The following is a 23,638-nucleotide window of genomic DNA, read 5'->3' as shown; positions in this document are numbered from 1 at the left end:
CTGTCGCTGGGTGATGGTGATGGTTGGTGCCAATGGGCTGTCGCTGCCTGGGGGTGGCGCTACTGTTGCCCAGGGCTGGGTGGGGAGCTGGGCTCTGGGTCGGGGGGTGCCCGGCTCATAGGGGCTGGGCTCAGAGCTGGGGGTCAGGGCTGTGGGGAGATGGGGACGGGGGGTGCCCAGCTCAGAGGGGCTGGGCTCAGAGCTGGGGATCAGGGCTGGGGGAGGGTGGGGTTGGGGGTGCCCGGCTCAGAGGGGCTTACCATGCTGCTTACTCCTGCCTCCCCCCTCTCCTGGAGCCTCAGCGCGCCGCGTCCAGGAGCGGCCCTGGACAGTGCTGCAGCCGCGTGGCTCCATGGGACCTGAGCTCCCGCCCCTCGGCCCAGAGCTCGGGAGCCCCCTTACCATGCGGCTCCAAGCGGGAGGAGCTCAGGCCACGCGGCTGCAGCGCTGTCCAGGGCTGCTCCTGGACGCGGCGTGCTGAGGCGCCGGGGGAAGGCAGAGGCGGGGGGGGAGCTTCCGACATTCTCATGGGGGGGCCCCTGCATGGCCCGGGGCCTAGGGCAAATTGCCCCACTTGCCCCCCACCTCTGGGCGGCCCTGGATAGAATTATAATTCAAAAAGATCTGGACAAACTGGAGAAATGGTCTGAAGTAAATAGGATGAAATTCAATGAGGACAAATGCAAAGTACTCCACTTAGAAAGGAACAATGAGTTGCATATATACAAAATGGGAAATGACTGCTTAGGAAGGAGTACTTCGGAAAGGGATCTGGGGGTCATAGTGGACCACAAGCTATATATGAGTCAACAGTGTAATTCTGTTGCAAAAATGTGAACATCATTCTGGGATGTATTAGCAGGAGTGTTGTAAGCAAGACACAAGAAGTAATTCTTCTGCTCTAATCCACGCTGATTAGGCCTCAGCTGGAGTATTGGGTCCACTTCAGGGCACCACATTTCAGGAAAGATGTGGCCAAATTTCAGGAAAGTCCAGAGAAGAGAAACAAAAATGTTTAAAGGTTTAGAAAACATGACCATTGAAAAAACTGGCTTTGTTTAATCTAAAAAAGAGAAGACTGAGGGGGTCATGATAACAGTTTTCAAGGTCATAAAAGGTTCTTACAAGGAAGAAGGAGAAAAAAAAGTTCTTCTTAACATCTGAGGATAGGACAAGAAGAAATGGGCTTAAATTGCAGCAAGGGAGGTTTAGGTTGGACATTAGGAAAAACTTCCTAACAGTCAGGGTGGTTAAGCAGTGGAACGAATTGCCTAGGGAGGTTGTGGAATCTCCATCACTGGAGATATTTTAAGAGCAGGTTAGGCAAACACTTGTCAGGGATGGTCTAGTTAATAGTCCTGCCTTGGGTGCCGGGGACTGGACTAGATCCCCTCTCGAGATCCCTTCCACTCCTATGATTCTATAATCTTGAACTCATGGCAAGTTATTTTAACTAATTACCTTTTTAAAAAAAATATTCTTGTGCAAAATTAAATGGTGTCTGGTCATGAATGTGTTCATGGCACAAATTTGTCATAATGAGGATTCAGATACTCTGTTAAACAAAAGAGAGATTTTTTTTTTATGTTATAGATGTCTCTTAAAGTAATGTTAAGATTTTTCTGGAAGAAGGATTCTGTAACTGGAATTAGAATTCTGAAACTGGAGGATAATAGATTATATAAAGTTATATAAAACGTATCTTTTCCTAAATTTATTGCTTGTTTGTGTAATTCAGTCTTCTAGTTTCAGTTTTAAGTGTTTGAGAAAAAGTTGTGAAATTGATTAATTTTTAGAAATATCACTTTAAAAATAGATGGTTGCATTTAAGACTTTTATTTTGTATTATTCTGTATTTGGATAGGCACTCAATTAATTATAAAATTGATTTTTGTTTTTGTTTTGGATTTTTTTTTTGGTCATGCTACACAGCTTCACTGAAAAGTGATTGCAAGCAGATTGCATTAGTATTAGGTTTTAAAGTACAAAAGCTGTTCTGAAATGTCCATTATTTGGAGTCTTTTTGCTGATCTTAATGGTAAACCATGTACTTTCAAGACTGAACTACATATTTTAGTCATTAAAAAAAAACATAATTGATTGATTGGAACTATTTTTACACCCTTTATTCCTGGATGACACCGTTTCTAGCCAAAATAAACATGTGACTAAGGTCTAATCTGAAAAGAGACTGGATGCATTCAGTCTTTAATCTTTCCTCATAATTCAGTTCTTCCAACCCTCGGTTTTCTTAGTTATGACTATTTCCCACTTAATTTGAATAAAATACTTCAAGAAACACTCTTCCATGAAGTAATCGAATATTTATTCTTCCACAGGCTGATATCTCTATTTCTAAAAAATGTCCAATCAAAAAAATGACATCTCAATTATTTTTCAGTTGAAATTTGGCTTCTCAGCTAGACATTTTTTTTTGCAAAATGTGTGTGCTTTCTGAAGAAAATATTCTGGGGGTTTTGTTTCTTTGTTTGTTGTCAAAAAGCTGTATACTTGAAACTAAGTTTTCCATTTTCTGCCAAAACCCAAACATTTTCAGCTGGAAACGAACACATTTTGATGCATTGCTCTGTCGGAATTACAGTTTGGCTGCCTCATGTCCCCATTCTCCTCTATTGATTGGGCTCTCCAGCCAGGCTTCATCTCCCATTATGCACTATGGCCATTGGAGTCCCATGATGCACTACCTTCCCTCACTGTGGTGTTTTATGTAAATGTGATGTAATTCCACTTTAATAGGTGGAATTACTTGAGATTTACACCAGTATATCAGAGTACTGGTAAAATTTGGACTAATATGTAGAATTCACAATAATCAGTATAAACAGAGAACTGTTTCTTTTCAATTTAGTACTAATAGTAGTTACAATGTACATTTCCCTAGTGCCTTCCTAATCTCTGGTTTAACAAGAGATCACACATTGTACATCAACATTTCATCAAGTTTGATATTAGACACAGAGTAAAGCCTGTATTGATGAATTATTTTGTAAATTTCTATTACTTATTTTTCCTTCTTTTTACAACAGCTGTGTGTGAACATGATCAACGAGAAGATACACTGGTATATCAATGAAGTGCTTTTTCTACAAGAGCAAGCAGAATGTGTACAGGAAGGAGTTACTATGGAAACAACATATTCTCCTGGTAACCATACAGAAGCCTTGGATTTTTTCTTTCAGGTAGTTTTCCAACCCATTTATACACCATTTATATTTATACACATGCTCTCTGTTTTAGGCTAATAAAAATCCAGACTAGCAGTTTCTGATTTAGGTGTCTCTAGAGAAGGTGACAGGGGCAAAGAGTTCATAGAAGGAGGCCTCCATAACTGCCCTGTGCACCAGTATGGGGTAAAGGGTTTGGCAGAGGTCAACTGCCTTTACTGATCCACTGGCCCCCACACGTAGGGTCTGTATACAGTCCCTAGATGCTACTACAGATTTCTGACTCCTGTTGTGACCATGGAGATTTCTTCTATCCTTGGAATTGATTTCTGGAGTATGATTTCTATGAAATAGCATAATCTCTTGCTGTTTTATTAAGAGATTAGTGATAATCACAATTTTAGAGTAAATCAAATGTGAATTTTTGCATTTTTTGACCATCTCATGTGCTTAGCAGACTTTAACCAAAAGATTTTTTCTACAGCGATACACAATTCTGTTTAATAAACAAGATATTTACTGTAAATGGAAGAATAGTATTCTGCCAATGAGTAAAAACAGAGAAATCTAAGATCATCCATTTTTCATTTCAGAAGCCATCAGGTTTTTTGGCCATGCTGGATGAAGAAAGCCAATCCATTTGGTCAATAGAACAGAATCTTTCTAAACGCCTTAAATCATACCTGGAAACCTCAGACACAAATGCAGTATATTCTTCCACGAAAGATGGAAATGGCAATGTTGCACCAAAGGATCAGAGTCCCACCTTCACTGTTATGCATTACGCTGGAAGGGTAAGTGAGTGGAGGGAAGTGAGTAATGAATCATATATGGCTAAGGAAAAGAGCAGTAAGGACAAAAGAGATTCCTCAAAGCTTCTGAACTAACAACTTCTGACAGCTAGCAGAAAGAGCTGAGTCCATTATAAACAAATCAGTTTATCTGACAATACATTGTTAGAAAGAATCTAATATCTCAAAATTCATAGCTGTCATTCATAGTTTATACTCCTTTACATAGGTGCCGACTACGTAGGTGCTCCAGGGCTGGAGCACCCATGGAAAAAAAAACAGTGGGTGCTCAGGACCCACCGACAGCACCCTAATCAGCTCCTCCCCCTCCCCCCAGCATCTCCTGCCCTCTGGTGGGCCCCACTGATCAGCTCCTTCCCTTCCCTCGCAGCGCCTCCTGCCCTTCATGATCAGCTTTTCAGTGGTGTGCAGGAGGTGGGGTGGGGGAGGAGCGAGGGCGGGGCACACTGGGGGAGGGGATGGAATGGGGCAGGGTGAGGTGGGGCGGGGTGAGGCGGGAAGAGGCGGGGTAGGGGGTTGGGGTAAGAGATGGAGTGGGGGCGGGGCCTCAGATGGAGCGGGGGTTGAGCCACTTAGAAAGACGGCGCCTCTGCTCCTTTGTTTTCTCTTGATCCTTAATATGACAAGGTACAAGGTGATGATTGGTAGGGCCACTATGAGAATTTCTTGGCCTAGGAAAGGTTTTGAAAATCCTTACCATGTTGCAGAGATCTGGTAAAAAAATAGGATTCTTTTTGTGAAAATGTACACCAAAATATTGTGCTTTTTTGAAATTTCACTCCAGATGGTCAAAAAACAGGGTGAATTTTTGGCAACTTTTGTGAAAAATACATCACATTTTTTCCAACAAAAAATCATAATTTGGAAAATTTTGACTGGCTTTGAAATCCCGTACTCTTTCTCCCTCTTCTTACATTAATTCTCTTCCCCATTCTCTTCCTTCATCTCTGTCTGCACACTGTTCCTCTGTCCTACCAATCAAAATCAGATTTTTTTTAAAAAAGTGCAGGCACCATTCTGATAGTAGGACAATCACTTTTCTCTTTTTGCTGATATGGGAAATATATTTTATACTCCTTTATTTTTTCTCTTGGTATTTAATATGCCACAGTACAAGATGTTGATGGACAGGGCCAATATGAGAATTTCTTGGCCCAAAGGAAATTTCAAAAATCCTTCTTCAGGCTCATTCTGATATGCTGCTGATGTTCTGTGTTTTGAATGTAGTGTATAGAATCAATGGTTTAAACCCTACAGTCATTATCTAATCAAAACTCCAAATGAAATCATCATGTAAGGACACAGAATAAGAATTGCAGGATTTGGTCCTTATGTCTAATTAGATTGGCCTTTTCTCTCTCTCTCCCTCTCGTGCCATTGACGCTGCGAACCCATCTGCTCATGGAACTCACATAACAGTTTTGTGGCTTGCAGGTTCAGGCCCTATGTTTAAAGATAGTCTTTATAAACTAAATTGGTGTATGTAGTGTGTGTGTAGATATATAAGCTTTATGTCCTACGTTCTATACGCCCTGTGTTATATCAGACACCTTGCCCTAGATTCTTTCCTTTTTGGACAGGGAGAAGACAGGAAAGGTAAGCTTGGTAAACAAGTTGATCAATGATGAAAACTGATCAAAACCTCAATTTCGCTATAATTAGTTAGGCTAATTATACAAGCATGGTTAACTGGGATATCTGATTACTGTACTTAATTACAAATGATGTTGAATAGATAATTGTTAGAACGTATACACTATATTGCGCATGCACACATACACCCCTCCCCCCCAAGAGAAATGGAGCTTTTCACCAAGAGTGCATAACACATAACTCTTCATCATGCCAGGTAGTTAGAGCAACATTCTCCTGCAGTACTGCTCAGTGTAGCAAACGTATTGGGCTTAGATAGTGTGGTGATAGGTGCTGTATAACTACGATAGCTAGGTAGATTGCATGACACGATGTTCTATTGTAATGATAAAGATATGTCAAAATAGTGCTAGAATGCTACCGCGCCCCAGAACGATATGCAAGTTGGCATGAATGAGCAGCAGTGAAGCAGTTAAGGAATGAAAATTAAACTCATAACAAGAACAATAAGTACATTGAAAAAGCCACATGGGGGAGGGAGGAACGTGCTTGTAGTATCCTCTTACAAAACACTCAATAGGACCATTAATTAAGATCAAAGCCTCAGGTACCTAGTTCCAAAACTTAGGACTTGAGTGGTAAATGGTATACCTTTCATTCATTTGTGTTTTATCCTTAGAATTTCATTTTATTAAAGAGACTTTTGGTTTGACCTTTCCCCAGTACTATTAATGATGTTTAATCTAAAGTATGAACAATGGGCCAGCGCCTCTGCTGATGTAAATCCCCATAGCCCCATTAAAGTCAGTGCAGATACTCTGTACACCAGCTAAGGAGCTGGCCCAGTGTGTGCAAGACTTGACAAGCTGTTGATAGGATGCTGACTGAGGGTAAGAGGCTCTTGTCTTGCAAAGATGGAAAGATCCTTTTGAAATGTTAAAGCGTCCCTGTTTGAATGGTGATTGAGCATTTTTCAAAAATACATTCGCATTTTTCATTTCTCCTGGGATCATTATGTCACTATCACAGGGTATCATTTCTAATAACAGAAGAATAGTTGTTTAATAAATAAGTACATAATATGCAGATTTTCCCAAACCAACATAGCCTAATGGGTTCATTTAAAAAAACACCCCAGGAATTTTTAAGGGATTTTACTTTTGCTGATGCTGTTCTTAAGCTTGTGCTGTTACTACATTTTGTTAAGTGCTTTATGCTGCAAATTGCTAGCAAATCAGACCTTTAAATATATCAGGTTTTATTGGCAATCCAAAATAAGATTTTCATACAAAAAGTATCAGTATAGTTTGGCAGGTTTTGGTAGCCATTGTTATATTCTTGTTCAATTAAATGTATTTGAAGTAAATGAAGTGTAAAGCAACACTTGGATGACTCATTGACTTTGGAGCTCCCAACATTTAAAACAAGGGGGCCTGATTCTGATTTCACTTATACCAATTTTACTCTGATGTAACTCCCTTAACTTCAATGAAGTTTCTAATGATTGACATGAGTGTAAATGACAAGTGAATTAGGCTCAGAGGGTAGAAAATGAATGACCAGTACAAAGGCATTTGATAATTGAATATGGAGCTTTCAACCCTCTAAGGTTACCCATTTAAAGTCAGTCAGTGTGTCTAGAACCAGTGTGTGTTTGGTAGAAAGTTACATTGGATACGAGTCTTCTGTTAAACAGTAGAGGGCGGACAGCCTGATGTCCTTAGGTAGCTCAAATTATTGTTGCCACATATTTCTTAGTCAGTGTGAAATGGCTTCTTCACACTATGTGGTACAGAACAACCAAATCATGCTAGCACTTCACCCTGGCCCTCATAGGGAATCGTTATGACCCTGGGCCCTATGTGGCAGGTGGTTTGGCAGTCCTGGTGCCAGAAATTCTGGGTTCTTTTCTTGGCTCATGCATTCACTGTATTTGTTGTGAGATTGTTCGGCTGATTTCAGTGAAGAAAACATTACCAGATGCTATATGGATATTGACAGCTGCACATCTGATATTGCAGAAAAAAGTGCAGTAGCAATCACCTATAATAATACAATATAAAATTACATTTGTTTATTTCTTTGATTTACGGGTGGGGGTGGGAGGGGAGCAAGGAGTGGGGAGGGAGAAGCAATACTGTGTGAGAGAGATTTTGAGGGTGGGAGTCTGGAAAGAGTGAGGCATTAGAGAGATTTAACAGAATGAGGCAGGTATCATGTGGAAAAAATAGTATGTGATCATATAATTAAAGACTGTACCATAATGGATATGCACAAGCGGGCAGAAGTAGGGTTTCACGGGTATGTGCATTACTTTATCTCTGAGTTTTAATTCTGCAACTGAACAGAACACCACATCATCTTTACATATAATGTCTGTTTGTTCTAGTATGTTATTTAGCACTTAGCATCACAGAATGTAAGTACTTAAAGGAGCATAAACAGAACAATAAGATCTTTTTGGGGGAGTTTTGGTTTTGTTCTTTTGGAGCAGTGGGAGAGGAACATGACTTTGAGTGTTAGGATTTTTTTTAAAAAATCAATTCTGATGGCAGGATTTATCAAAAAGTTGTTTTACACCTTGATCTGAACACCACCAGGCTAGGGCTTAGTCTGATCTCTTCTGGAAAGGGGTTGCACAACTGGGGTCTTGCTTCTGAGAATGCTTTGTTCCTAGGGTCTAATACTCAGAACCTGGGTGTATTCCACTGCATTTTCCCTGTGGTGTGTAGTTTTCTTGAGGCATCATGGATGAAAAGGCAGTCTCTGAAGTAGCTAAGTCCCATACTACAAACTATGAATATGTATTGCTGAATCTAATACTGTTCTTTTATTTTATTTGATAAATGAATTTCACCATCTGATGGAATTGCACCAGTAAAGTGCAATATAGAATTTGGAGATACTTGGATTCAGAACATTGACATCCACATGTCTCTGGCTCCCACATGCCATCAGGGTTTCTCATGAATTATGTTACTGATCTGTTAGCATTGCTGATGGAAGTGATTTTTTTAGGGTGAAAGGATAGTATTCCATTACTGAACATTTGCCAGGGCTCAAAATATCTCTTTTCTTATAAATGGTGTTAATGTACCAGTAAGTAAATCTGAAATATATCATCCTAGTACTATGCTAACAGCCACATCTTAAACCATCAGAGACATTTAATGTACTGATACTTGAGAGATTCTATCTGTATGTTATCCACGTTATCTGAACAATTTGTCATTATAACTCAAGCTTTATGCAGCCTAAATTTACGAACACATTAACAAATTTGATAGACCCCTTGACATTACATACCTTGCCACAGTTTTGACCTACAGAATTGTAATAAACTGATCAGACCAAAAGACCGGCTTCTTTGCTCTTTAAAGCTGTTTACATAATGTCCTTTAAGTGCAGATCAATGTCCGTTCAATTTCCCAATTATGTATGTGTCAAAAATACCTCTCTCAACTGTCAACTTACCTTCACCAATGGGAGCCTTGTGTGAGACAGTTTTACAGCCCAGGCAGACTCTGAAACTGAACCTTTAAATCAAAAGACCAAATAGAGGGATTAATCAATAGGGAAGCTTTTATTTTCTTTCTTTTTTCCCCAGGCTGAATCCCCAGACAGAACAATCAAATCAGTCTACTCTAAGTTATACCTGAGCCACTAAAGGTTATTTGACAAAGATGTTCTCTTTCAGAGAGAGAAGTTAGTTGTGTTTTTTTTATATCAGACCTGGTTTTGGAGGTTCATTTACAGGTCTTTCCCACCTCCCCCCCCCAAAAAAGAACCCCCCAAAAAACCCTAGCCAATTCTTGCTGCTAAATAGATTTGTGTCTTCGTGGTCTATTATTTCTATCAGTGTGTTTGACTAAATCATGTCAGAATATATGAAGAATGTTCACTTAACAAGGTTTAGGTTCTAGAAAGAAAACTAAAGAGATTGATAGGTTCAAGCTTTTAAGTGATCTCACTGTTTCATCAAAGACTTGATAGCTTCTTTTATCTACATCTTTATCTTCTGGCAGGAACGTAATAAATAAAATACCAATGAGGGCCCAGTGTGTTGATATCTGCACTCAGTGTGTTCATTTAAATTATGCAAAATGATAAATGTCTTTTTTACCATTAACCGAATTTAAATGTTTTAACTGCAAATTAAGACCAGTGTCTACATCTTAAATGTCTTGCAGAGTTTCACGGTGAGATGCTTTATCAGCATGAGATGTTAAATTAATTTTACATAATGTGGATAACCCACCACAACAATGTAATACTATCAAAACAATGCAAAATATGCTTATTACACTATATCTCATTATTAAAACAGCCAGGCATTACTTTTTAACTGATTTGAATGCAGATGCACTTTGAGCCAGATCAAAGTTCAAATCCTGATCATTCTTTCCCATTTATCTTTGGGGTTCAAGTTTGAGTCCATTAAAGGCCTGAGTCATACATTCAGATATGTACTTTCCCTATTTTTTTAAAGGGGCTAGTTCCCAGGTTCTGCTTTGGCCTATTATTGATTCTGTGGCACTAAAAATAGTGAAAACCTTTAAGGGTAGACTAACTGGGTTGTAGAAAATAAGGAACAAAAAACCCTCCCCTCTGAACTTCACCCACTTTAAGACATAAACTCAACCCAAACATTTATTTTTACTGAAACCATATGTCATGTGGTACTGTACATATGACTGTGTTTAATTTATATTGTGTTAGCACCCAACGACCCCAAACATTACTTTAGGTGCTGTTCAAATACGTAAGTAGATATAATCTCTGCCCCAAAGCGCTTGAAATAAGATGCAACAAACAATTGTAATAAACAGCAGAAGGGGAGTGGGGAAGGTGGAAAGGTGTTATGAGGATAGGGGCATGCAGTTACATAGGTTAGCTATGTGCACATTTTGATGGGTCTGAATAATTTACAATTAAAAATATTAGCTGTGCTTGACAACAATTCAATGTAGCCATTTTTTGTAGGCATCACAGCAGAAGTTGATGCTGAGGAATGGATACGAAGAAGGAGTGGACTAATTTTTGATTAGTCTAGGAAGCATATTGCATGCATAAGGAGTTTAGAAATTTGAAAGGGTAGAGATTTATGAGAGAAGTGGACAAATTGACATTCAAAGCTAGCAGCACTGTCCGAGTGGATGACTGAATGTACAAGGCTGGCAAAAAAGTAGAACATCTTTTTACTTATGAACTGAGCACATGTGAACTAGAATCACTAGTACATATGAAGCCCCACAAGACCACTTTTACAGAATCACTCTTCAGTGAGTTGAAGCATTGTCTTAATTTACCATGTCAGCAAGAAAAAGTGTGGGTATATATATATACACAGCAATAAAAAACCTGCAGCAGCAAGTCTCAGAGCCCAGGTCAACTGACTCAGGCATGCAGGGCTAGCACTGTGGGGTTAAAAATAGCAGTGTACACATGCAGGCTTTGACTGCAGCCTGGGCTCTGAAGCCCGGCAAGTGAGGAGGGTCTCGGAGACCAGTCTCTTGCCTAAGCCCAAATGTCTACACTTATTTTTAGCCCTGCAGCGCAAGACCTGCAAGCCTCAGTCAGCAGACTGGGCTTTGAAACTTGCTATCACAGGGTTGTTTTTGCTATGTAGACGTACCCTGTTAGTGAGAATAGTAATTTCATCATAAATAAGATTCCTAATAATTGTTTTATGTATCACAAGTAATATAAGAGATGTCTTATTAAAAAAAAAATCCAGCATTTAGTACTGAATTATATCAGTACCCCAGGTTCCCAAATTTGTTCACTTCCGTGCAGACATATAAGGATAATTTATTATCTTCACCTGCTTTACTTACTATAACCGCTGATAGTAACTCTTCTTCTAATTTAGTTAAAGACTAACATTCTCAATTAAGAAATGATGTTATGGATTTGTAAAATAAGTGCTGTAAATTATTTTTCATGGAGAAATATGGTGAAACATTTATTTTAAGAACACTAAAAGCATTTAATAGTGTACTTAAATTATACTAATAGTTTAGTAAATATGCTGCCTGTTCATAAGAGGTGCCATTAAAGAATTACATAATATTGCATCTGTCCTTAAAAAAAAAGAAAGAAATGGCATGCAGTTCTATTGTCAGGCCGTTTCTATGACAGACGTCATACTAAGTAATTGTCAAATGATGTAATTAACATAACATGTCATATAATCTTTTTTCACGAGTAATACAGGCAGTCCTCGACTTTACAATGTTCAAGTTATGACGTTTTTAAATTGTCATCGTGTTTCGACTTTACAACGTCGGTTTCGACTTTACAATGCTCGATCTGACATTGTTCCTATGGGAAATTCGAGTTACGACGTTTTCGACTTAAGACGCGATTTTCAGGAACCAATTGTGTTGTAAGTCCGAGGACTGCCTGTACAGCATTACATAATTGCCAAATGACCTAATCAAAGCAACTTATTTTACTGATCAGTATTACTAAGTGCCTAAGTACCATAAGAGCCTAAATTTCTTTGAATGGCACTGGGACTGAGACTCTACATGTCTATGTAATATTAAAAATGGGACTTAAGCTTACATTAGGTGCCTTTCAAAATTGTACCCAAGGTGTATTGTTAATGCAGGCCTTGCTTTCAGCCTTAGTCATGGTTTGCATCTACTTAAAATTGTTAGATATGAGAGAAATCATATTAGCATTTTAACATACATATAATGTGAGATGAAATATTAAAACTGATGTTAATACAAAATTAAATTTGGAAATTTGAATACAGAAAATCAAGAGATTGAGAACCACTTTGGGTTCCATTTTCCCATCACCATGGACAACTGTGCTCCAGGAGTGACGGACCCATAAAGGAGGGAAGGTGGTGTTTGCATTACTGTGTTACGCTTTGTTATGCTATTCAAGAATCTTATACTGTGGCTATCACTGTGGTATCTGAGTGCCTTCCAGTAGTATATTAAGCAACATGACTGGGATCCATCACATGTGGGTCTTTCCTTTTTTCTCTCTTCCTCTACTTGGGGGAATAATTGTGTGTGACTGGTTTTGTTTTAGTTGGGTTTTGTTTTTTGTCGGAGGTGGATGTCTGCAGTACTGGGTTTTTCTTGTTGATCACTCAGTCAAAGAAGTCCATTCTGTCCTTGGAATAAAAAGTGGGGAGGTTTATTGTGGTTCCTAGATCCCGTAGGAGTTGCTCCTACAGTCTTGGGCAGGTCCCAAGAAGGCTCTGTCTCCTGCACAGGTAAACTTTTCCTATGCAGTAGACAACTTCATTGTGCCAGAGGAGTGAAACTGTTGTCTGGGGTCCCCACCCCAGCACTTCTAGTGGTGTTTTAGTTCCTTGGCCCATGGCCTTTGAATTCCTTGAAGAATAGGACCAAGATCTTGAATTTGATCTAGGTATCAATGGGGAGCCAGTGTAGTGACCAAAGGAGAGATTTGAAGTACTCACGATAACTTTTGTTGCTGAGGAGAAACACTGCTGTATTAGTTGCAATATCTAAGGGCTGTGAGTTTCATGTCCAGGGAGATTTCATTTCTATAGACCATTTATGAGGTAACAAATATGTGATAGAGGCCTGTTGTGCTGTTCCAAAATCCACCCTTTTACTGGAGGTTATCTTTACTCTGTATCTTTAAAAATGTGACATAAGTAAAAAGAGCCTGAAGAAAGACTGTACTCATAATCAATTCTCTGTAGCATCCCACCTGTAAAGTGGAAATCATACTTACAATGTCCTACATCACAGTGCTGCTGTGAGGATTAACTAATGACTGCAAAGCACTTTGTAAACTTAAAATGGTGTAGCATGGATATAATCACTTGCACAAGTTTTCTCTGTCCCTCCTCCTAGCCTCAATGAGCTCATTGCCTAATTGGTTCTGATGAGTCTAACCTTGTCTGGCTACCTAGCATGTCAACAAAATAACTCTGCATCTCCCCATGAGGTCTCAAAGCTACACACACACACACACACACACACACACACACACACACACACACACACACACACACACACACACACACTTACTTACAATTACATACAAAAGTACAAAAGATCTTAACAATAGTGCTTTATTGAAACTGTTTCCTTCAAATGCAGCCTACGCGCTAGTCGTCAAGGGCATTTAACTCTATGGAAAGCTTGAAAGCATAGCAACAAGCCGGTTTTGATCTGTTGGGACCAGGGCCGGCTCTGGCTTTTTTGCCGCCCCAGGCAAAAAAGACTCCGGCCGCCCCCCCCCCCCTGCGGGGGGGGGGGGGGGCGCGGAGCCTGGGGGGCGGAGGGGGGGGGCGGCCGGAGTCTTTTTTGCCTGGGGCGGCAAAAAAGCCAGAGCCGGCCCTGGTCCCAACAGATCAAAACCGGCTTGTTGCTATGCCGGGGGGAGGGCGGCCGGAGCCCCGGGGCGAGGGTGGCGAGCCCCGGCGGGGGCTCCGCTCTCCCCCCGCACCAGAGGGCTTCTGCCCGGGCCGCTGCACACTGGGGCCGGGAGCGCAGCCCAGAGGCTGCTCCAGCCCTGCAGCCCGTGGGGCAGCGTGGTGGGTCCAGGCGGAGCGGGCAAGGGCCCAGTGGGCAGCGCGGGGGCGTGGGCCGAATCTCTGCTGCTGCCGGGGAGCCCCGCGCCTCTCCCTCCCGCTTGTGGCTGTGGCTCCTTCCCGGCGGGACACGCCCCCCGGCCTGCTGCCGGAGGGGAGGGCAGCCGGAGCCCTGGGAGGAGGGCGGCGAGCCCCGGCGGGGGCTCGGCTCTCCCCCCGGCGGCCAGAGCGCCGGGGGCAGGGCGGCGAGAGGGCGGCGAGCCCCGGCTGGAGCTCAGCTCTCCCCCCGGCGGCCAGAGCGCAGGGCGGCGAGCCCCGACAGGGGCTCGCCGCTCTCCCCCCGGCAGCCGGGGGGAGGGCGCGGGGGTAGGGCGGCCAGAGCGCCGGGGGGAGGGCGGCGAGCCCGGCTGTGGCCCCGCTCTCCCCGGCGGCCCGAGCGCCGCGCCGCCCCCCTCCAGGAGCCGCCCCAAGCACCAGCTTGGTTGCCTGGTGCCTGGAGCCGGCCCTAGTTGGGACACAAAGAAATGATAGATATCAGTCAAAATCCTAAATCTGAATAATTTTGAAGTGCATGTATCTCAAAATCAGTTTGACTTAATTTCAGCACACTTTGCAGAAACAGAATAAATAAGGCCAAACTAATTCTAGTTAAAATTGGTGAGATTGGGGGAAGGCTAGAAACAGGGCTTATCTGGTTGCAACCATAACTGTGCAGCTACAACTATAATTTTTACAGCGAAAGATTTTTAAATGCAGTTTTAAACATTACTAATTATGCCATTATATTTGACTGCAGGTGACTTATGAAATTGTTGGAGCTATTGAAAAAAATAAAGATTCACTTTCACAAAATCTCCTATTTGTAATGAAAAGTAAGTGCTTTTTTGTTGTTAGAATGTGCCACATCATGCCTTAACTTTCTAATCCTTACCATAGTTTTATAAAATATGTCATCCACAACTTAATAATTGAAAGAAACTTTTCATTTTAAATACCAGAAATAATCATACTCTTACTATAGTATACATTGTGTACAAGTTATTTTAAAGTCCAATCAAAACTTTAATTTAAACAGGCTTTTAACAGCTGTACATGTAAAACACCTTTCTGTGACATTAAGGGTATGAATTTTGAAAAGATTTTTCTAAAGACTAATGAAAACAACTAAGGTTTCTAAAGTTATACCAATTGTAGTGGGATTTATTTAATTACTAAAAATGACTCAAGAACTGCTACTAAAATGGCATTTTGTGGGTGTGCCTGTATTTTTCAGTAAATAGACACATAGTGTGTCTAGGTGAGCAAAAGGATTCTGTAAATTTGGTTCAGTGTGCCTATTCTATAATTGTACATCTAGTAATAATTTTGTAGACATCTTTGTTTATTTATTAGTGATTTATAATTAGTTAAAATTTTCTTGTCATTTTATGTTTACCTTTGTCTTTGTATTTAAAAAGAAATCCACTTTCCTCAAGGAAACATGACAGTTTATTTTCTCGCAGATAGAACAGGAGTACTTGTGGCACCTTAGAGACTAACAAATTTATTAGAGCATAAGCTTTCGTGGGCTACAACCCACTTCTTCGGATGCATATAGAGTGAAACATATATTGAGGAGATATATATACACACCCATACAGAGAGCATGAACAGGTGGGAGTTGTCTTACCAACTCTGAGAGGCCAATTAAGTAAGAGAAAAAAAACTTTTGAAGTGATAATCAAGATGGCTCAGTACAGACAGTTTGATAAGAAGCAAGTGTGAAAATACTTACAAGGGGAGATAGATTCAATGTTTGTAATGGCTCAGCCATTCCCAGTCTTTATTTAATCCTGTGTTGATTGTGTCTAGTTTGCATATCAATTCCAGCTCAGCAGTCTCTCGTTGGAGTCTGTTTTTGAAGTTTTTCTGTTTTAAGATAGCCACCCGCAGGTCTGTCATAGAATGGCCAGACAGGTTAAAGTGTTCTCCCACTAGTTTTTGAGTATTATGATTCCTGATGTCAGATTTGTGTCCATTAATTCTTTTGCGTAGAGACTGTCCGGTTTGGCCAATGTACATGGCAGAGGGGCATTGCTGGCACATGATGGCATATATCACATTGGTAGATGTGCAGGTGAACGAGCCCCTGATGGTATGGCTGATGTGATTAGGCCCTATGATGATGTCACTTGAATAGATATGTGGACAGAGTTGGCATCGGGCTTTGTTACAAGGATAGGTTCCTGGGTCAGTGTTTTTGTTCAGTGATGTGTGGTTGCTGGTGAGTATTTGCTTTAGGTTGGGGGGTTGTCTGTAAGCGAGGACAGGTCTGTCTCCCAAGATCTGTGAGAGTAAAGGATCATCTTTCAGGATAGGTTGTAGATCTCTGATGATGCGCTGGAGAGGTTTTAGTTGGGGGCTGAAGGTGACAGCTAGTGGTGTTCTGTTATTTTCTTTGTTGGCCCTGTCTTGTAGGAGGTGACTTCTGGGTACTCATCTGGCTCTGTCAATCTGTTTTTTCACTTCTGCAGGTGGGTATTGTAGTTTTAAGAATGCTTGATAGAGATCTTGTAGGTGCTTGTCTCTATCTGAGGGATTGGAGCAAATGCGGTTATATCTTAGAGCTTGGCTGTAGACAATAGATCGTGTGGTGTGTCCTGGATGGAAGCTAGAGGCATGTAGGTAAGTGTAGCGGTCAGTAGGTTTCCGGTATAGGGTGGTATTTATGTGACCATTGCTTATTAGCACAGTAGTGTCCAGGAAATGGACCGCTTGTGTGGATTGATCTAGGCTGAGGTTGATGGTGGGATGGAAATTATTGAAATCATGGTGGAATTCCTCAAGGGCTTCTTTTCCATGGGTCCAGATGATGAAGATGTCATCAATGTAGCGCAAGTAGAGTAGGGGCGTTAGGGGACGAGAGCTAAGGAAGCGTTGTTCTAAGTCAGCCATAAAAATGTTGGCATACTGTGGGGCCATGCGGGTACCCATAGCAGTGCCGCTGACTTGAAGGTATATATTGTCCCCAAATGTGAAATAGTTGTGGGTGAGGACAAAGTCACAGAGTTCAGCCACCAGGTTAGCTGTGACATTATCGGGGATACTGTTCCTGATAGCTTGTAGTCCATCTTTGTGTGGAATATTGGTGTAGAGGGCTATATGCATCCGAAGAAGTGGGTTGTAGCCCATGAAAGCTTATGCTCTAATAAATTTGTTAGTCTCTAAGGTGCCACAAGTACTCCTGTTCTTTTTGCGGATACAGACTAACACGGCTGCTACTCTGAAACCTTTCTCGCAGATGTTATCTTTCTTTCCCTAAACCACTGCAGAGTATTTCAACTAAAATATTATCTATTATATTTTATGCCACAGAAATAGAGGTCTTCTGATGTAATATTTGCCTTCAGAATCAACACTGCTAGTAGAATATATTGACTTCCTAGCAATTATACAGTGAAATTAGCTAAACTCTCTGATAAAGTCATTGCTGCATTTCAAAGACAAACAGTATTGACAAAAATATGAGCCTTTAATAATATTATGGATGAAGAAAAAAATAAAGAATTGATCTTGAATATATTCCTATTTATTATAGTTTTAGCAATATTCTAGTTCTTTGTTGTTTGAACTTAATTTGTATTATACTAACTATTCCTTGTCCTATATGATGATCTGCTATACAGTGAGTATAAGGAATGTATATAAACATACAGTGTATTCCAAAGGTAAAAGACAGAGCATTATTCCTTTCTATCATATAGTCTCTCCTTTTATTTTCATTACTACATTATGGATCCAGTTGAGGCAGTCCTTTTATAAGGAAAAAGGGGAAATTGCATTTGATATATAAAATCTTTGATATGGTTAATGTGAGTATATATAATTTAGAAGTCAAATATCAATAGATCCAACTAATTGAAGAGGACTAAACATAAAATTTTCTAAAGCACCTTCTTATTTTCAAAAGTGACTTAGGCATGTAGGAGCCTAAATCCCATTGACTTTCAATGAAACTTAGGCTCCTAAGGCCAGATTTACAAAGGTATTTAACCAGCTAAAGATGCAGACAGGTGCCTAGTGGGATTTCCAAAGTTGCTTAAGTGAATTAAATGCCAACTCCCATTGATTTTCAGTGAGTCTTAGGGCAGGTATTCACTAACCGCCGGATTGGCGGATAGAGATCGATCTATCGGGGATCGATTTATCGCGTCTCGTCTAGATGCGGATAAATCAATCCCTGAATGCTCTCCCTGTACTCCAGCTCGCGAGAGGCGGAAGCGGAGTCGACGGGAGAATAGCAGCGGTCAACTCGCCGCCGTCCTCACGGCCAGGTAAGTCGACCTAAGATACACCGACTTCAGCTACGCTATTCGCGTAGCTGAAGTTGTGTATCTTAGATCGACACCCTCCCCCCCCCAGTATAGACCAGGGCTTAGTCTCCTCTCTCACACACACACACACACACACTCTCTCTCTCTCCTAAGAGCCTAAGTCACTTTTGAAAATGGGATTTAGGCTCCTAAATCCCTTTGAGGCTTTTGAAAATTTTACCCTGCGCCTAAAATAACAAACACACAGAAACAAAGACAAAGACCTGTTAGAATAGACTGTGTTGATTCTAATTTTGGGGGACATCTTGTTACTGCTTCTAATGATGGCACTGGACACACCCTTTTTTACTGGGGCTACTGGTCATCCCCTTGGATCCCGCTTTGAATAGAGAGTAGTGGTGGTCTTACTGAGTCAAGGGAGTTGTTTTAGACTCTAGTTCTCCTTAAATATATGATTACTATTATGTTAATTATAGTAGTCTCTGCAACAAAAGGGAAACAGATCCATTATCCTGTTAATTTACACAGTCTGTCACGAGTAAAGAGCAACCTCTAGAACTACTGCTTGTTATGCTAAATATTATGATTTTACTGTTACCTCATCTTTCCATTCCTCAATCCCACATCCTACTGCATGTTTGTCTATTTCATCCACACATTAGGTCTTGTCATAATCCTAGATTGTGAGTTCTTTGGGCAGTGACTGCCTTTTTTTTTTTTTTTTTTTTTCAATTTGTTTGTATTTCACGTTCAACAATAGGCTCCTGATTGGGTCTCCAAGGTGTTCCTGTAAAGCAAATAGCACATGATAATAAATATAGGGAATCTATCACCATAACATCTGAAAACGAGAATTTAAATAAATAAATAAATAACAGCAATGAGGGATATTAATAAGAATTAGCTGTTAGTTTTTATTTTGGTATTCCACTATATATTTACATTCCAGTATAAACTATTCTCATGTCACTTTCTAAAATCTTAACCTAGATTTCTTGCAAAGCCCCTTCTTCTTCCTCCCCACCCACACACTGTCTTAAGAATTAATAATGCAATCATTTTCTAGCCTTCCATGTTAGTTCTACAGCCTGACCTATCATTTGTCCCATGGAAGGACAACTGAGCTTTTATGCTGAATTTTCAACCCTCAGTCAGCTCACAGATTAGTTTGGTGCTTAGTTTCCATTCCAAGCAAAGCCGTTACCAAGTCTACCCAGCTGACCTTTTCCTTACAGGAGAAATTTTAGAATATGAGTCTGCTCAGCCTGTGACTAGCATAACACTCACCAGCAGACGTTCACTAAAGTTCAGTTACCATTGTTTCTTTGTCATATTTTTTTCATGTCTTGTCATGCCGACCCCCTTTATGGAACATCCTACTCTTGCCTGCCAAACCAGTACCCTCTTGTTTAAATTCCCCTTGAAAACTCATCTCTTCTGTGCTATCCACAATAAGTGAGTCAAAAATAGATAGTAGCTTATTGCTCTTATTTGGTACACATATTAAAAACTACCCTGAAGCTCTATAATATGCACATGTTTAAAATGAAGAACTGTGAAATCAGGTTGCTACAACTCTCTCTTCTCTTTCCCATCCCTTATTGTTTGTCACCCATCACAGGGTTAACTGCACCTTTGACACCCTCCCCCTCCTTGGTTTCCTCAAAGGCTCGCACTTAACCACTTAACGTTTCAGGCCCTACCTGTCACCTCTCTTGGGTAGAAACCTGTGTCTCTCTGCCTCCAGGAATTTAGGCTTACAGTCACTCTGCTTCTCACAGTGATTTCCCCAGCAGATCTGACCAGGGTTCAGCACGTGTGGTTTGCTCTTTCTCCAGGGGTTGCAACAGTATACTCCAGCTACCCAGTCAGTCTTCACAAAGCATACTACATTTATTCTTGGGGCAAAAGCATCACAGAGAAAACATTAAAAAACAAGAAATGGTCCTGCACACATGGTAAAAGTTTACCAGAGGTCACCCACATCTAACATAGGTCTCTGGTAGGAGCCCATCTTTCAAAGTTCTCAATAGGTTTGCTCTTTGGATATCAAGTTTCAGAACAAGAACAAGAACAATCTTGGACAGTTCAGTTGGTTCTTTATATAGTTTAGGCCTTTGATCTCTGGCCTCCTGTAACAGGCCCTATTTCAGGGACCAAAGCTTCAGAAGCTGGGTTTTGGCATAACTGTTGTTGGGAAATTTTGCAGTAAGCATCACCCAGGGATTTTCCAGGAAACCAATTCAGCCAGGACCATGGAAACACTTACTGTCTAAAAAGTCCATACGTTTCTGGCACGTTTTGATATAATAGTCTTTTCAGGATTGCATGCTTCCCAGGTCTCACATCTGTCACAACTCCCACTTGTTGTGTCATGTCAGATTATTTTTCTTTGTCTCAGATACAGTGTCTTTATCTGACTTTTGTGACGTGCCTAGCATACATCTGGATGCTACAAAATATCATACCATTTTTACAGCATATATTCATTTTACACTATTTGTCATGTAGGTGCAAGCTACAGTAACTAAATAGGAGTCCAGAATATAGCAAAACATCCAAAATAATCATCACCCAAACACTGAAGTTTAGACAGACCTGTAACACTGAATCCTAAACTTTATTTGGTGTTGCTTAGTGCCCCCACTCAGTTCAATTTAAGCATATTTTGACATAAGCACATTTAAAAACAATCACTGATGACTGACAACTGGGATGACTGGGATAATTGAATGCTATTGGACTTGGATTAGAATAACTAACAATGCATAAATGCAAAACTTAATGGGCTGTTCATCTGAAATAGTTTATGCATCGTCTTGTTTAATACTATCTCCTGCTATGTGTGTCCTGTTCCTTTCACTGTGTATGTGATTTTCTCACCTGTATCTTATCTCTGTGCATTAATTTTCTTTTTCTCCCAGCTAGTGAAAATATAGTCATCAATCAGTTGTTCCAGTCTAAACTGACACAGACAGGATCCCTTGTCCCTCCATATCATTCTCTTAAAATTAGAGGATCCAAAGCAGCCTTGCTCAATAAGAAAACATCAGTAGCCTATACAAGAGGAGAAGCAAAGAAATATATGGAGCTCAGTAAGGTAGGAGTTTGGAACTTTTTTTCACCCTTGAAGAACACTAGAGAAAAACCTTTCCTCATTGACTATAATGTCCAAGAAATCTGGGTATTTCAGAAAGCTCCATAAATTCCAGGCAACATTCTAAATTTTACTTGTTGAAATAATCAGGCACACCATTCTGATTGCAAAGCAACTGAGGAAACTATACAATATTATTGTTGATTGAAGGATCTCTGAAATCTACTGTCTTCCCTGGACAATATAGCAGTGAGTTCAATATTACAGCCAACAAAATTATTATGTGGAACACTGGATGCTTCATCTATGTGGCTGTCATAATGAATGTAAAATAACTTAAGGGACAGTAAACTTAGAGGGATAAATTTATCTTCCTTAATCTGTTGGTATTCATCACTTAAGAGGTTTATGGTTTACAAGCAATAATTTTATGTTCATGCATATATGTGGTATATTGGTTAAACTCTCATTCTCTGCCTGATTGTTTATACCATAAAAATTAAAGATGAACAGAACAGTAGACAATGTTAAGTTGAAGTTGGAGGAGAACTGTGTAATGTAGGCCTTTGTATATATCAATATAAATCTATTGAGCTGAAATTAAAATCCCTCAGTATCTGAGTTGGTCTTCACTTCCATTACCTGATTTCAGCCAAAAGTAAAAACAAAAAAGGAAACCACAACAATTGGGAGGCTGTCCAGAACAATCAATTGTTCGATTGCAACATTGTCCCTTGCAGGACAACATTTTGTCTTCCTCACTGAATCAAAAGATTTTGTAAAGTTATTGCCATTTTATAGTAGTGAAAATCAATGAAAACAAATTATGTTGAAGGGTTTGGTGGACCTAAAAACTTGGAGTATTACCTTTAAATAGAGGTCACATAATTGCTAAATCCAAGTTTGAAGCTATCATGGAATATTACCTCTTTCTAGAAAAGCAGGAAAGGTGTTCCCCGAACGAAGCAGGTGTATCACTAGGCCTATTGAGTTGCACAATTTTGTCTTTTGACATACTGCTGTAAAAAATCAATTCCAGCCACAAGATTGCAGAGTTTGCTCTCACATCTATTTGTGGGATGATCTATTCAGTTAACGCCAATGAATACTAATGGGAGTTTTTCATATAAATGCCCCTGGAAATTAGTATGACAACAGTTTACTCCCACTCTCAGTAAAGTCAATAGCAATATGGCTATTGACTTCAATGGTGCTGGTTTGAACCCTAGACCCTTAAAAAATGTGTTTATCATACCTTAATCTCCTCCTTTTTTCCAACACATAGCCTACAGAATCTATCCAGGGAGACAAGTATCAAAGGGGTAGACGTGTTAGTCTGGATCTGTAAAAGCAGCAAAGAGTCCTGTGGCACCTTATAGACTAACAGACGTATAGGAGCATGAGCTTTCGTGGGTGAATACCCACTTCTTCGGATGCATCTAGTGGAAATTTCCAGGGGCAGGTATAAATATGCAAGCAAGAGTGAGTAAGGCTAGAGATAACGATGAGGAACTAACCTCGTTATCTCTAGCCTTACTCACTCTTGCTTGCATATTTATACCTGCCCCTGGAAATTTCTACTACATGCATCCGAAGAAGTGGGTATTCACCCACGAAAGCTCATGCTCCTATACGTCTGTTAGTCTATAAGGTGCCACAGGACTCCTTGCTGCTATCCAGGGAGAGTATCAATTAGTTAATTAAAGTATCCATTCATTAATTATTATTTAGAATAACTGGGCATAGGAGTTATCTGTCTCCTTACAAACAAAATGACCCCATTTTGAAAGCCATAACCACAACACCTTTCTTAAGTTTATCATGGGGGTGAGCGTGGGGGGCTTAGAAAGCAGAAGAGGCCACGCAGGAGGAAGGAAGAGGGAATGCTCATAAGGTTTTATTAACTGGAGAGGGGTGATTTTCTCATGTGTTTGGGAAGGCTTTGGCAGCTGTTTGAGACTTGTCTCATTACAGTAGGCAGTGGGAAGAGATGAGCTAGGAGGTGTCCATGTGTGGGGATGGATAGGGCTGGGAGATGTAATTCAAATAGCAATGGTTTGAAGTGCCCATGTCACTGACTGGTAGAAGGAAATAAGGGTGGG

The 23,638-nt window shown here is 40.5% G+C and overlaps 1 protein-coding gene across 1 annotated transcript in view; it reads left to right on the top strand.

Annotated features, from left to right (window-relative positions):
* Positions 1-23,638, top strand: part of MYO16 (myosin XVI) — a 468,353-nt gene that overhangs the window by 328,687 nt on the left and 116,028 nt on the right. The window contains exons 21-24 of the mRNA XM_065418712.1: positions 3,048-3,200; positions 3,779-3,979; positions 14,923-14,998; positions 21,364-21,539. Of these exons, the coding sequence (XP_065274784.1) occupies positions 3,048-3,200; positions 3,779-3,979; positions 14,923-14,998; positions 21,364-21,539 (606 nt within the window). The remainder of the gene's footprint in view (positions 1-3,047; positions 3,201-3,778; positions 3,980-14,922; positions 14,999-21,363; positions 21,540-23,638) is intronic.

This window comes from Emys orbicularis, chromosome 1 (assembly GCF_028017835.1).
Source record: "Emys orbicularis isolate rEmyOrb1 chromosome 1, rEmyOrb1.hap1, whole genome shotgun sequence".
Taxonomy (NCBI): Eukaryota; Metazoa; Chordata; order Testudines; family Emydidae; genus Emys; species Emys orbicularis.
The sequence above is the reverse complement of the archived record's forward strand: the minus strand, read 5'-3'. Positions and strand labels throughout refer to the sequence as shown.